This window comes from Dermacentor albipictus, chromosome 9 (genome assembly GCF_038994185.2).
Source record: "Dermacentor albipictus isolate Rhodes 1998 colony chromosome 9, USDA_Dalb.pri_finalv2, whole genome shotgun sequence".
NCBI lineage: Eukaryota > Metazoa > Arthropoda > Arachnida > Ixodida > Ixodidae > Dermacentor > Dermacentor albipictus.
In genome coordinates this window covers 17,785,610-17,801,396 of record NC_091829.1, presented here as the reverse complement: position 1 = coordinate 17,801,396, position 15,787 = coordinate 17,785,610, and the positions used below count along the sequence as shown (strand labels likewise).

Below are 15,787 nucleotides of genomic sequence, written 5' to 3'. Positions count from 1 at the left end.
GAGAGAAAGTTAAATTCTAGTGATTGTAGGAAACCAAACTTTGATTTAGGACTGAATTTATTTACGAATGTTTCCGAAGTTTGGTACACTAAAAGTAATTGAAGCGTGAAGTTTATAAGGTCTTAACAGTGCAGCGCTAGAGTATCTAAAGCGGATAAATTTGATAATTAAATTTACAGCTTACTTAAATTGTTAGTGCTTACTAAGATTTTGCAAAATTCCTGCTCACGAATAGGAGGCATATTTAAGAGATGCGTACAATGCGTTCATGTAGTCCACTTTAGGTGTATTACTAAGTGCGTTTAATGAATTGTGATAGCCCTTTCCATTGTTGTTTTATAGAGTTGTAAGCTGTATTGTCCTTTCTTTTTCTTAGTTTTGGGATTTTCTACAAGTTTTATTAACACATGTCGATAGCCTAAATAAAACGTCTACTTGCTACAGTCTAATTACAGATTACAATTTTTTTCTTTTAATTTAACAAAACCTCATCAAATCTGGTGGAGTCGTGCCGAAAAACAATTTCTCTGTTTCCGCGTATTTTAGATAGCAGCCCCCCAGCCTAATCTTTGCTCTTAAAAAAAAAGCGAGAGGCTTGCGCGTTTATTGAGGCAACCAGGGTGAAAAGTCAGCTCAATGGCCGCCTATTCTGTCCGCACCGTACGAACGCAAGTACACACAAGCTATCCGCGTCTTGAGCCACGTGACGTACTAGTCACGTGGTTTGAGTTTATTGGCTCATGCAATGCGATCGCATTGCTCGCGAGCCAAGACTAAAGAAGAAACTAATTTTCCGACTGAAATCTTGGTCTCGTAGGGTGCAACAGCAGCGGTAACTACAGACAGACATACAATGGTGAAACATTCGCATACGTATCTTCAATGTAAGTATACTATAGAAACATAACTGAAGCATAACTTCGAGGCAGCCTAGTTGGAACAGATCAATTTTTAAACAAAATGATTTTTTTTGCGCTATACTAACAGGGACAAAGAAAAGGAGCAACACAAGGACGAGCGCTTCTATAGAAAGCCACACGTAGAAACTCTTCATAACACGAAGGAATTGTTGAGATTAAGAAAAAATGACTAACCAAACGAACTGATATCTAACGCAATACAAAGCAAATTCAAGGCGGAATATTTTATTTAACATTAATGGTAAACTGTAATTTACAAAGGCGTAGACTGGTATGCCCGTACGTCTTGTGAGCGGTTCATTTTTGGTTCACGCGGTTCACGTGGCGTTGAAACCTGGCTGACTTCACCGTACGTTTCACCACTTCTTGACTAAGGTGTTCGACCTACTCGACCTGCCGTCGAGTCTGTTCCGACTCCTGGCGACACCATATATAGATGTGTTTGATTTCCAGTGAGTCCAGTCAAGCACATATTCTTTAGGCTCACTGAGGCACTTGCCCGTGGCCTGAAGAATTACACGAATATTTTGATTTAGCGGCCTCGTTCTCTTTCTTATAATCGTCTTCATTTCCACGTAATTAGTAGCAGGCATGATATATATGAGTGAAAAAATATCCTGCTAGATAACATATTTATTAGTAACTTTTTTACCTAGCCTCATTTAATATTCAGTGATTGGTTCGTTTAGCCATGCATGAAACTGTCAAAATTACATAGCAGCGAAATTCCAAGGCATCATTTTTTTTTAATTATGCCACATCAAATTAAACCTGCGCGTGACCAGCAGAAAAACAGTGTTATTGAAAAGCTGTATCTTGGTTAACGGGCTATAGCATTTCTGTTATATCCGGGGAGGCGCAACCTCGAGATTGCCTGGGCTGCTCTGGTTGGAAAGAAAAGAAACGATGCCAACGCTTCCTGGTTTTCCTTCTTCGTCTCTATCTCTGGAAAATTCTTTGCTGTTTAAAGCAAGCAAAGGACACGACACGTAAGTAGCAGAAAGCGTTGGCAGAATTTTTTTTTTTTCTCAGCCAGAGCAGCCCATGCAATCTCGAGCTCGCGCCTCGCCGCAGACTGGTGACGTCACCGCATCGCCGAGCATTCCTCTTCACCGCAATCTATATGTTAGGTCGGCTCATGCACAATGTTTCTGCTAGTATCCCATCCCGCAGGATCTTTTACTTTCTCTCCGTCAGCCAGCTTAGTGGTAAGGATCCTCCGCACTCCGTTGTTATCAGCCCGCCTCTTCAATAGTACGAACTAGTATCCCATCCCGCAGGGTCTTTTACTTTCTCTCCATCAGCCAGCTTAGTGGTAAGGATCCTCCGCACTCCGTTGTTATCAGCCCGCCTCTTCAATAGTACGAACTAGTATCCCATCCCGCAGGGTCTTTTACTTTCTCTCCATCAGCCAGCTTAGTGGTAAGGATCCTCCGCACTCCGTTGTTATCAGCCCGCCTCTTCAATAGTACGAACTAGTATCCCATCCCGCAGGGTCTTTTACTTTCTCTCCATCAGCCAGCTTAGTGGTAAGGATCCTTCGCACTCCGTTGTTATCAGCCCGCCTCTTCAATAGTACGAACGCGAGAGATTAGCATTAAAAAAATTATTACGCGAGCGGAGACCGCGGCTCACATGAGTGTCGTTTCTCTGTCGAAGCTCTCGAAGGAGAGCGGTTAGTGATACGTGACGAGATAAAGCCTCTGACGCACGAGGTCTCCGTGCCGAGGCTTCAAGGTTGTCTGCGCCCGGAGAACGGACACTGTACGGCAGGAGAGAGAACGTTACAGCCAAGGGGCATGATAGAAATCGCCTTAAAACGCGAGCGAATAATTCCCCTTTCTCGAGACGCTCGTCGCAAATAATTTCACCCAACAATTAAGTAAAATGAAGTGTAAAAGAAGATAATTGCCGAATAAATGTATTTCCACTTCGACAGAGGGTGAAATGCGTTCTCGGACGAAAAAAAAAAATATGAGGACATTCGACGCACGAGACCGAACACTCAGTGGTTACAATAACTGCTAAAGAAAGACAATGCGTTGAGTTTTTCATTGAGCAACCCTAAAGGGCACCATAAACGCATTCGTAATTGTGAGAAGAAATGTATGCAACATGAAGAACAAATCAGTTGGACCCCCCCCCCCCCCGAAAAAGAAAGAAAGGAGCTTTCTGGGTAATCATTAACAATGCACCGCTTGAATACTCTGCAGTCTAATTAAAGTCATTTGCGATAAAATATTCACTCAAAGCAGCCGGTGTATATGTAACCATCAAGTCTGCTTCTCGCACATCACTCGCTTTCGAGTAACGGCTCATTCACTTGTGGATTTTTTCAAAATATGTCTTTAATGTAAACAGTCACCTACAGGAGCCAGAAACCTAAATATCGCAATGGTTGGAGTGATATACGCATATGGTCTTAAAGAAATTATTTCTTACTCAACAAAACAACATATCGATAGTGGACTGTGTAACTCGTGAACTAACTTTGAACTAAACCATGAATGACTGTACCGAACTAAGATAATGACGTAATGACGGGACGAGCGACCACGTCCGTGCCAGAAGTCGGTCGCTCCTTTCCCGTCCCGGGCCGTTTCCGCTTGCGATACCTTTATGTTAAGTTTCGCACCAACTATCCGAATAACACGTTATATAGTATAAGCTTCAAGTTCGTGGCTGCGTTGTAAGCGCCTGCACCTCTTTCCTTGCAGACCTACCCGAAGGACCGCATCAGGCGACTCTGCAAGTGGAGATTCATCGAAGAAGTAAATAGAAACACGGCGAGTGCTTTGTTGCGCAATGTCACGATCTTTCGCTTTCTGTTTTCGCATCGACGCAGGAGGAAGTCCACCGGTGCGAAGAGTGCGTGGACAACTACACACTGCCGGCCGTGTACGAGTACGAAGATGTAAGCATTGCAGCTTAACAACGCTTATAGGTTCGTGATTAAAAATTCGTAGCGCACTAATAAGGCGTCACAGCGGAGTGGGCACAGCATTGCAACGAAGAATGACGTGCACTTGTCCCGTCCTGCTCACTGCGGCAGTGCCTTCGATAGCGCATCACGAATGTGTCTAGTAAGCGTTGCATAATGGCCGCTTTCGGAGGTTCTAAACAGAGCTTGCTAAAATAAGATTCAAACTCGCCTCCGTGCTCGGAATTCAGTGAATTTGATAAATGGCCCATGAGGCTGCGGATGAGATCAGTTTAAACAAACGAAGGACATACATTCTAAGCGAAGTTTGCAGGCGACTGCAATACGAATGTGAGCAGTAAGAAATTGATGTCAGGGAAGGGAAGGAAAAAATGAATTTAGACGATTGATTGATTGATTGATTGATTGATTGATTGATTGATTGATTGATTGATTGATTGATTGATATTCGATTTATCTTTTCTGTGTTGCTGTAAATGGGTTGCTTAGAGGTAGTAAATAAATCGGCTACCTATTTTTCTCATTTCTAGCGCACATGTAATCGTGAGCTCGGAAAGCATATCGTGTTGCTTCAGTACTTCGCTGTAGGCCTAACGCAAACACTTAGTGCCCTTTATATAAAACTCCTTCACTCTAAATGACTGCTTTCTGTTTTCTTTATTTCACTCAGGTGTGGAACATGAGGAAGAAGTGCATGCCTCGGGTAAGAGCTATTGGTGACGCGTCTCGTTACGTTTTTGGCGAGCACAACTTACTCTGAAGAAACGTACGAACTTTATGTAGCTTATCCTGTCTGCCCACTATAATAATAATCTATCCAGTGGGCATTTACTTTCTTTAGCAATGCCCTGCACCTGCTTTCAGGCTAGGAACAACACGCGTATATCAGCGTGATATGTGTGTAGCGTTCCTGTGAGGAAAGTAGCGAAAGCAATGCCTTTAACAAGGAAACTGGGCAAAAGATTGACGACCATTACTCTTGAATGTCAAGAGAAGACCCAACGTGTGTAAAGTGTTTTTGATTGCATTTCTGTGACGACGTTTAAATTTGTGCGAATGATATCGCATACGCAATGTCATCTTTAACCAGTGCGAATAGGTGCACAAAACATAAGAGAGAATAGCTATGCAAGACCTATTATTCGCAGATAATTGATATGATCGAAAATTATGCGCTGAAAGCGCTGGTGCGTTTCTACGGCTCGCTATCTGGTATGACTATTTGTGTTGCACTAAATGATGAAGGTTTTATTGTTTCCATGCGTACTATGACCTTCTCTCCTGATCTTTCTGTTCCCGTTCCCCAATGCAGGACAGCCAACCAGGCTTAGTCTGGTTTACACCTCTGTCGTTTCTCTCTCTCTCTCCTTACGCGCAACAGACATTGCTTTTGATAATCTGAATATCCCAAGTTTGTTCCTTTGCCTAATTTGCCTAATACGCTGGTGGCCAGCCATCGAGACCAACCGTAGCAGAGGAAACGACTAAGTTGAACGAAGCTTGCACTGCAGTCACATCGATATATCTAGCGCTTTTAAGGTGCCCTCCTCTCGATTTTTATTTCAGCCCTCAAGAAAAGAGCTGCTTCGAAAGACATGCGATTGGTACTATAAGTACCAGGATGTAAGTCTTTCTTACTGTTCTTATTAGGACCAGCCGTTGCAGAATTGTAGTTACGAAAAACAACAAATAGAAAAACCGATGACGAAAATTAAAAGTACTGTCAATAATCTATAAGATAATTGCAAAACTAACACATAAAGTTCGCTGATTATAGAGACAAAAAAGAGGCTAAAAAGGTTACAGTTACAATACCAACACAAGCATGAACACGTCCTGGGAATATAAAGGAAAATAAAAAATTGCGTCTAAATTGTCGTTCACAAAAAATTTATGAAGTCACTTTCTACGATCAAATCTCGTAGGGCCTTGAGAGGTAGTCTTAGTTGGGGCACGACAAAGACGCAAACACATTTTGCACCGAGCACGTTTTGCATTTTAGCTGTGTACAAAAGTGTTCAGACGGCTGGTTTCAGCGTTTTCTTCGGAAGGCGAGGAATGGAGGTGGGGCGAATCTGTTTTGTGATAGTGACAATGTCTTGTACATCATGTTGACTTCCGTGTTTGCATTCCTTTTTTTGTTTTTAGATTGAGAAGGCCCAATGTGAAGCTTGTGTTGAGAAGTCTAACCTACACGAAGATGCATCCTACGCATACGTAAGTATGCATAAAACTGCATTCGGTTAATACGGAAGTTATGGGTACACATTTTGGATCGCACGAACGTTACCTCTCGCAAAGGCGAATACGCCACATCGTCTCCAAGCGTAGGGACCTAGTGTACTTATTAAAGGTTCGCTGTCATGGCGTGAAGGTATGAAAAGATAAGGAAGCTTGTACCTTTAATCTGTGAACGTTTCCCATCAGAGCTTATCTTAAAAAGAGTAATAAACCTGCTGGCGTTTCTTTTTTCTCTCTTCTGATGTTTGTTTTTGATTTGGACAAGTTTTGGCATTTTTGAACATAACTACCTCGTGCATTAACGTGCTGGAACGACTTTTGAGGTAAGGTCGTTGAGATGCACGGTTCTTATTCTTTCACAGAGAAATTACTCAGTGTCCTCTTTATTGGTATACCACTTCCCAATGCAGCGTATATTTTGTTTGTTTTGTATACTGGCTGTAGCAGGTTCTCTTCTTTCTTGGCATCGTATACTTAATTTCTTATTTCTGGCTCCTTGTTTATTGAGACGATATTTCTACACAATCCCCTGCTGGAAATTCCCACACTCACCATTATGTGTTCCGTGTCTTTCGATATTCCTGCATAGCGCCCTTTACCCAATGTTATACAGAGGGAATCTGACAAGTGGGCGAATGAAAGAAAGCAACAAATTTAAGTTTTATGTGCTTCCTTTTAGCATAAAACACGTTTGGGCACTAACATTGCAAAATTATGTCTCGTAAACACAGCTTCGGCCTTCCTCTCTCTGCGCGTGCTAGCGATTCACCGGCAACTCTGTAATTATTGTTATCAATGTCCTTATCCTGTCTTATCTCATGTTTGGCATTGACTTACAGGAGGCACAAGTCCGCAGCATCTGCATGCCAAGGGTGAGTTTTCCGTTGCATTTTATCGTGCCTGTAATCAACGCTCGTCTCTAGTCATTAAACGCGTACGAGAGGGAAAAAAAGAAAAAAAAAGAGGTATAAGCATGGAGCACATCTTGCCGTCTTGCCTCGATTCTTACATGGGCGAGATGGGAGCACGGTATCTCTGATCAACACTTCCGGGTGTCGCCGCCGGCACTTATCGCAGCGTTCGACGTCGATTGCAACGCCGATTACGCTATTATCCTCATAACTTGACCGAGGAGAGCTCTTGGAAGCCTCTCAAAGCTCCCTAGGCACTAACTAATGCCTACCTTCTGCGGCACATCTGCTCGTTCTCTCACAGTCATTTGGAAGAGTCGTGTGCATCTAGGTTTCACGCCGATTATCGAGCCTGGTAGGTAGCGGGTTGCATCCAGGGTTCCGTGTTGCGGAGGCGATTACCTCTGGAATAAAGAAAGAAAGGTGTGATGAGGTTTCATCGCGTGCGGCGAGCCGCGAAGGAACGATGTCCTCGCGTCGATGAACGGCAGCAGAGCATCTCGAAACGTAGGTCACCGCCGCAGAAAAGTGGTAGTTCTTGTTCTTTTTGACGTATGTGCATGTATAGAGAACAGTTCGTCGCTCGAATTTGTGCACGCCAAATTAGATCAAAGCAAATAAGCGCGCTAGCAAAAAAAAAATAATAATAAGAGCATTTTGAAAGTAGTTTGTGTTTTGTTAGTTTGTTAGGTAATTTGTAACGTCTGAGCACAAAGATCTACGTCGTTTACGAAAGCTGCCGTTCAGGTTTTAGGCCGCCTACGCAAGGGAAACGGGCGTCATGGCTGAAGGGCCAGCTAACACTCCTGTCCCCTGAAACCGTGATGACGATAAGCTTTAACATGAACTCGGCGTGCGTGGGACGAATCAAAAGTCAAGCTGTCAAGTCCGACACGACCGCGTTTCCATGCATCTTGCCAAGCAGGTTGAAGGCGTGTCGACAGAACTCACCTCGACGATTGCTCGGCCCGACCCGCTAGCATTTGCTTTACCCCGGCGACCAGATTTCGATCGACAATCCGACTCGACCCGCCTTTATCGTGTTCATGCGAGCGTAGCTGTAATCAAGACCAGATGAGAATAATCAGAATGAAAGTTTTGATGAAAACCATCGACGATGATTGTCGATGTAAGCGAATAGCCCAAACGAACGAATGAGCGAACAAGAGAGAGAACGAGACAGCGGGAAAGAAAGCCAACGAGCGACAAAGAGAGTAGACGAGCGTTTTCCTTCCCGAGTGTGACCACCAACTACGAAAACGGCCGAGAGAGCCAAAATGAGCAAATACGTTTGGACAGCAGCCTAGTCTTTAAAAATAGCGGGAATGGGGTGAGCGCGTAAAGCACATGTCGCGCCGAAGTGTCATTTTGCATGTTTTGCACTCTGCAGCTAAGTTTACATGAAGCCGACTTGTCGAATTCATGTGAACGCTAGCGGGTCGGGTCGAGTAAGTGTCGAGGCGATTTCGGTCAATCCGCCTGCAAGGACCGAGTTGAATTTCCTACCCGTTTCATGAAGTACAAGTTGACGCGGTTGGGTATATGTGGGTCAGCTCGACTTCCAACTCGACCCGCTCACGTCGAGTTCGTATATACGCAGCTAATGACAGGAAATTTCAGAAAGACGTGCACAGATCTCTTCGGAATTCCGCAGTGCGACAGTGTAGCTCACGTGCATTGCGCGCGTGAGGCTGACTGGCAGTCTATTTTCCGCACAGACAGTGTTCCGCAGGCCTCATCTGCTGTTGCTGTCAAGTACCTGAGCATTAGATGACTGCGACCTAATGAACGCACGCGTGGAGGCTTTGCTCTGATTACCTATAGCGGTGTCGTTACGATCACTTCGATACTTATCTTTATGTGTTATCGATTGCAGAAACCTCCGAGAGAAAGAGTGAAGGATGCTTGCCCGCGGAGATTCAAACAACCGGTAAGATTCGATTCGGTGTATGAAGAGCATGTGCTTTCATGATAGGAGTACAACCATGATAGGAGGAAAGAGGAGAATTCATTACAGAAAAGGCAAAGATATCGACCTGAGCTAGTACGTATATGCTCTGGCATGCTACTCTGCTCAGAGGAAAGAGGAAAGGGGGCAAAAGAAAGTTGGAATTTCGCTTGCAAGGCGAAGCATTGATTGCGGTAGTAAATTAGTGCATAACTGTACAAAGTAAGGATGGTAGTTTTATCGGCCGTGTAAACTTGGTAACATTCTCTTACTAACTGAATTAACAACCATGGTGTCAGCGCGCGCGACCAAACATGAACACATCCCACTCGATTATCGCGGACACTCGCCGTCAAAACGCTGGTGTGAGCAAGCGCGGCAGCAGCAGCGAGCGAAGTGACCTTCGTGCGGTCTATCGCTTCAACGCAGGAGCGGTGAGAACAACAGCACGCACAATGGTATGGGTCGTCTGCAGATCACTTTCGGGATACGGCGCGCGCGACCGTGCAAAGTACACGCTTGTTCGCGAGGTCGAGGCCGCCTTCCCTCCCTCCCCCGCTGCGTCCCCGCTTGCCTCCACATATGGCGCGTGAGATTGAGCCACGATCGTCAGTTCCCCTTGCGCGCGGTCGCGAAACGCGCAGTTGCTGCCGTAGCACAACGCCGCTCCCCCCCCCCTCTCTTTCCTCTTTCCTTCCCTCCCATCCATTGCCCCAAGGCCTTTCGCGTGACGGAAAACAACGCCGCCCCCACCTTCCTCTCTCCCTCCCTCCCTCCCTCCCTTCCATCGCCCCACCGCCTTTCGCGCGACGGAAAACGACGCGTTTGCTCTCGGCTTTCTTCGTTCGCGCGCGCCGGTTTGAGCCGCGATCCTCGGTTTCCCTCGCGCGATTTCACTCGCACGTATAGCATACGACACGCGGTGGCCGTGTTATCGCCCTTGGACTTTATACGGGACGTCACGGCGACGGCGACGGCAAAAATGCGCTTGGATGTCCATATAAAACTGCTATCGCAATAAGTGATCACAGACAAATTCTATTTGAACTGAAATGGCCACGCTTTCTGTGCAGAAGGCATTGCCTAAGCGCACCTTCAAATGCTCATGAGTCATGAATGCAAGCAAAGGCGAGAGCCCAGCCATTATGAACAGCGAGTCCCTCTTGAGCGGAGAAGGGAATGGCGGTAAAGTCAGGAAAGTGAAATGCATTTTTGCTTGTATACTAATTGTCGTACGGTGCACGAGGGCACTCCTACCGTACCCGCGCAGTGATGCTCGCCCCATTCAGAGTATTATCTGCGCCTCGGTAATGAAACACTCGTAGCCGTTCTTGAATTAGGCAGAAGAAGATTACAGGAATCTTATTTTTCCTTCAATTTGACTGTTTTTCTTTCTTCAGGAGGATATCGAACGATGCAGAAAGTGTGCCGAGGAGTACATGAACGATGACAACGCGGCCAACGAGGTGCATTCGCTAAACGTAAGAAGCTTCGTCAGAGCGTCGCACGAAGTAAAATAATGTTGTATGCGCTTGAGTATAATGGTATTGTTCTTCTCATGTCTTGTTGATTTCAGGTACCACAGCTGTATCGTAAATGCCTGTCCGGGGTAAGGATGTTTTATTCTCGGAGGAAACCGTACGCGCTTGTTCTTGAAAGAAAAACGCGTGTTCCCCAACGTCAAATAATTTCTGGCAGGTTGCATAAACTTGCAATGCAATATACTTCATTTGCAATGAGCCACTTGTATGTGTCACGTTTTCGCTAATCTGCGAGTTGTGTGTGAATATTAATTACAACGTAAACATTGGCATTTTGATGAGTTGTGCAAGATTGTTTTAACACTTTCTAGTATTTTTATTTCTAACTTGTGTAAGTAAGTTAGACGCCTTGGTAGTACTGTGATATGTTTCTTTGGTGATATCCTACATTGTATGTTTGATACCTTGGATGTTACCGCCTTTGTCAAACAATTTGACTGTTCAGCCATACTGCATGGAACTTCATCATTTAAACCTTAAAGTTATAAACGAATGGTCAGTCTACTGCAAGGCCTGTTATGTACGGTATACAAAAAGCAGTGCGGCCGGATTATCATCATGAGCCTTATGTGTGTCCTCTTTTCAAAATGAAGGCCCGTTATCTCCAATTACTCCTGTCCTGCTCAACATTTTTTTTCTTAATCACAACTAGAATATCAGCTACCCCCGTTTACTGTCCAATGCACACCGCTGCCTTCCTGCCTGAAATAATGAACTTGAATTGTAGCACTTTCTATCCGAAAACACCTGCAAGCTACGCAAGAAAACCTTTAAATTATTAGTTAGTAGGCGTTAAGGTATTAAATTTAGAAAACTTGTTGGTGTGCTAATGATTTACCAATCTGCGCACGACCACCTAAACTGTATGTTACTGCTCTTGTTTCCAGAACAACCTGAAGTACCGCCTTCTTGAAGAGTGCCAACAGAAGATACAGGAACCGGTGAGCATGTCACAGCTTTATAACGCATCCTTAGCAAACCTATACGTCATGTATATGAAGACATTGTACAGTAGTTGCGTACATGCCTTGTGAATATTACTTTATTTTGTGTAAACGAAAGACGCCAAATTTTCTTTTAATTTTACATGACTAAAAAAAGCCAAAATTGTATGTATTTTTGCGAAGAGACAGAAAAGATAAGAGGCAACAAAATGTCAAGAATGGGACGAATTGGTACTCCCAGTTGTCACTTCGTACATTGCAATCTCGGCCCATTGATGCCTCTCGAAATGGCCCACGTATACCAAACCCACAGTATCCAATAACCTCTTGTCGTTACGAAACAATTGCCGAAAAAGAACACTTAAAATAAGCCTTGGGATAAAATCCGATACAAGAATGCCGATATTTCTCAATGATCAAAATTGAAAATGCCAAATCGTGTTGCGGTTGCTTGCTCCGTCTCGTGATAGTCCTATCTGTCATGTACCGGTGTCAAAATAAACACGCCTTTGGTGATCACTTTGTCGATCCTCCTTTCGGTGTAGAGTTTCTATGGCCATAGAGAAACCCATCATTGCAGTGATCTGCTCTAAAAGCCTTAGTAACCTTCCTTACTATAGGTTGTATTGTACTGATGTATAACAGATAAATCAACATGTCCTTGTTCTTCTTTACATGACAGTGATGTATCAACGTATTAAAACTTAGCGTGCCCTTCTGTATGCGTGTGTGCTTTCTACAGTTCGATTTAATTGATCGATTGGCTTGTGTTTAATTGCATAATCTGCGGAGTGTGCCAATTTATGTCTTTTTATTTATTGGCTATTTAGTCACATTTTTGAGATGTGCTTTCTTGCCGAATCCTTTTTCACATCCCCTCACGTTGTCGTTCTTCGATCACAGAGCAATTTTTAAGGCGAAAGCCTTAGATGGCGTAGGGGTCGAAAATTTGACTGTCCGGCGTCATGGCACCAAAGCTAGGGGTGGAACCCTCGATCTTTGGTGTTAATTAAGGCGAAGTTAATTAAGCCATAATTGATTAAGGTATAGTTAATTAAGGCATTTGAACCCACGGCCTTTGCTAATAGAAAACAAGTAATAGGAAGCGACAATGCATTCGCCTAATGTCTCTTGAGCTCGCAGGCATCCGCCTTCTTACTCTTCAGCGCATGCTATAGCGACGGTCATATTTTTTTTGTTTACTTACGGTGAAGCCAGCGACACAATGTTTGCCAACACATCCAACTTCTCCAGGTCACTCAATAACTTACTCACTCACGCAGGCTCAGAATTTTGTAGTCTAGCTTGCTCCGGGACGAAAACCAACTGAGATATGCTATGTTCTATGTTTGCATCCTTCAGGAAGTGGCGAAGAAGTGCAAGGATTGCATCGTGAACACATACCGTTGGAGGATACCCGAGCATGTGGTAAGATGCAGTGACCATGTCTACCTGCGTTTTCTTGCCATGCGTCCACGTATTTGTGTAGACACCTGTTAAAACAAATGCTTGCCGTCAATCTCTCTCCATAGGCACGAGAGGCGAGAAAACGTTGTCTTCTTGAGGTAAGTTCCAACAACGCCCATCACATTTTGCTCATATTTCTTACTTCCTTTTTTTTTTAAAGTCATATTACTTTTTGCACAGAGTTGCAGCTTCGACGAGTCTTCTATCTATTACAGTACTATATATTCAATTTACTCGAATATATATATCGGCCTCGGCTAAAATTACAGGCCAGAAGATTCTTTCCCGGAATGCAATGTGATACAGAAAGCGTAACAGCGAACCTAACCTAACAATTCTCCACTGTAAGAGATAATTTTTCTTGCGTCACGATGACTCATTGTGGTTGTCTGACCATAGATTGTGGTCGTCGGATGCCATGTCTCTTATGGCGAGACTTCATCCTCGAATTGAAGCCGATCCGATAGTTCCGTATTCAGTATTTTCAAGTGACATATCGGCTCGAATTCGAGGTAAACAAAACGCATGCCCTTTTTGTTAGTAGGCTTACCTCGGCTTACCACTGTCGTGGTTCTGTCACATTTGCTTAGGCCAGCCTTGCGTCTGCTTCGATCTAACTACATATGCAGTTCCTTCTTTCCGATTCGCTCTTGTCTCTCCTTAGCTCACCCGCACTAGCCCTTCGCCTTTTTTTTTCCTTTCCGATGTAACTTTCGTCTCTTCCCGACACGTGTCGTGAGCACCTCAGTTTTCCGTTTGAACTTTAGGTTAGATGTCCACGACTTTGATCGTCTTTAGAATGTGGCCTTTGTGACCCTTATCGTTTCTCGTCAGCATACGGCCCATCCATGTAAACATATGACCTCTTCGGCTGTTGCGTCACTTTATACATAAGAATGACGTCTTGAGGGAAACAGACGCCAGTGAAAAAGGCAACCTAAAGTCAAATGTACTTTAGAGCTTGCACCGTTATTATGCACATTTGAAGCTGACAATAGCCAACGAACACTCTGCTTGCATGCATGCGCGGTACCTGTTGGAACAAGTGAAAGAATATACCACAAAAAAAGGTCTTATGAAGCAAATATGTACGTTCACTCCAAAGAAAGAACTACGTTGTCAATGATCTGACGGGACAAATAGTTACCCTTACTGCTGTATCATCCTTTAAGACAGAATTGCTGGTGTATCTGGATCGAGTCGGCATTCAGCAACCCTAATCACGTCAATGTGCATGAAATCGATATTTATATGGTGTGCCTCTCGATTGTGAGATGACATCTGTAGTGCTCTCCTGCTTTGAATTGTAAATGCTCCATTTCTATTGTACTTATGATATTTTTTAAATTTTCCTTTGTGTTTGTAACCTTGTAGTACCTTATGAGTGTATAATAACCCCTCCCCCTTATGTAATGCCCTCTGGGTCTTTTGGGTATTGAAATATTTTTTTTTTATTAGAGGAGCGGCCAGTTCTTTAGAATCTCGAAGCATTCAACTACTCGCATTTCATCCGTAGAAGTGTGCGGAGTTGAACGAGAAAAAAAAGCAGATAAACCAGGGGCCACGCCCACTCGCTTATATCCTTTCGGAGAGCAGAAAACATATGCACGCCTGTTTGTTAGGGTAGTGTGTCTCAAGATGTGGGCCGCTAAAACGCAGGGTCCGCGGGATAGTTGCGCGGGGTACGTGAAGATTATACCCTTCGCGACGAAGCAATGACCGACGTCATGTATATCGAAAGAACGATCGCAGCGTTTATGACAACTTGTCTGTGTAAGGTCGCACAGACACTGGTATGTAGGGCGCTTACGCTTGCTGCCATACTCTGCTTGTTCGAGACATGCTGCATCTGAGCATTCTGTGCGAAATGCACTGGTTGGCGTTGTCCGCGCTTCCTGTTCGCTGAGGGAAGCAGCCAATGCAGTACGCTGCAGGGCTTTGGTGGTGCACCCTTTCGCCTCGCAGTCTCAAGATTATTTCCTCGACCATTTGGCATTCACTCTTAAGTCCAAGCCACGACTTTACTTGGTGAAGTCCGCCACAAGATAAAGCCCTGACGTGATCGTGCCCACGATGCTCATTACAGTTCCTTCGGCGTGTTCACGTCAACTCATTCGTCAAGTTCGCGTCAAGTAGCCAAGTCGTGGCTTCAAGTTAAGGCGCATTTCTGAATTCGGGGGTAAGATCGCCTATAGCGTCTTACCGTTGCGGCGGAAACAATGTTTCCACGCCGCAACCACAATTAACGTTACTTGCATCGTATTAGGTGGCCGAGCCAGCTGAAAAAGTGGGCTTTTTCGGGCCGATTCGTTCTCGACCGTAACGACAAGAAAACAGCACCGGATGGGGGATGGAACAAACAACAGCACTGTATAAAACCACGGCACGTAAACCTCGCCTCAAATGAAAGAAAAACTATATAGCTTGCGTACGTGTTGCTGAACAGAGGTCAGCCATCAGATTTTTCGAGGCAAGAAAAAGTACACCAAAGGTATGACAAGCAGCAAGTAGCACCACTCTTTATTACCACCGACATTTACGTGACATCTTAGGAAGTTTCAGAAGAAGATGTGCTCAATAATTTCTTACGTTACTGTCTTTTTGATGTTCTCTCCGCTATTTTTCAGGGTTTCCAGGAAAATTAGGACCAGTATTCTTCATCATATCGACAAATAGGATGAAAAACTCACGCAGTTGACGGACCGTCAGGGGCCTAGTTATGCCATATTGTTTCTATATGACTGTTCAATAAAAATGTGTTAATAGCCAAAGAGTGCAATTCCCCCAATAAACATATTCCGTGCAGCTTGTTCATACTCGATACCTACAGGGAGTTGTCGCTTACTTTCGAGTGTAGATGTAACAGTTTTTACC

At 44.3% G+C, this 15,787-nt stretch overlaps 1 protein-coding gene across 4 annotated transcripts in view; it reads left to right on the top strand.

Annotated features, from left to right (window-relative positions):
- LOC135903724 (uncharacterized) overlaps positions 1-15,736 on the top strand; it is a 188,516-nt gene extending 172,780 nt beyond the window's left edge. For all 4 annotated transcript variants that reach the window (XM_065434112.2, XM_065434111.2, XM_070524845.1 and 1 more), the window contains 13 exons: positions 3,638-3,691; positions 3,766-3,834; positions 4,532-4,564; positions 5,428-5,484; positions 6,010-6,078; positions 6,942-6,974; positions 8,890-8,943; positions 10,362-10,442; positions 10,538-10,570; positions 11,390-11,443; positions 12,809-12,874; positions 12,979-13,011; positions 15,541-15,736. In XM_065434112.2, the coding sequence (XP_065290184.2) occupies positions 3,638-3,691; positions 3,766-3,834; positions 4,532-4,564; positions 5,428-5,484; positions 6,010-6,078; positions 6,942-6,974; positions 8,890-8,943; positions 10,362-10,442; positions 10,538-10,570; positions 11,390-11,443; positions 12,809-12,874; positions 12,979-13,011; positions 15,541-15,558 (654 nt within the window). In that variant the 3' untranslated portion in view covers positions 15,559-15,736. The remainder of the gene's footprint in view (positions 1-3,637; positions 3,692-3,765; positions 3,835-4,531; positions 4,565-5,427; positions 5,485-6,009; positions 6,079-6,941; positions 6,975-8,889; positions 8,944-10,361; positions 10,443-10,537; positions 10,571-11,389; positions 11,444-12,808; positions 12,875-12,978; positions 13,012-15,540) is intronic.
- Positions 15,737-15,787: the final 51 nt, after the last annotated feature.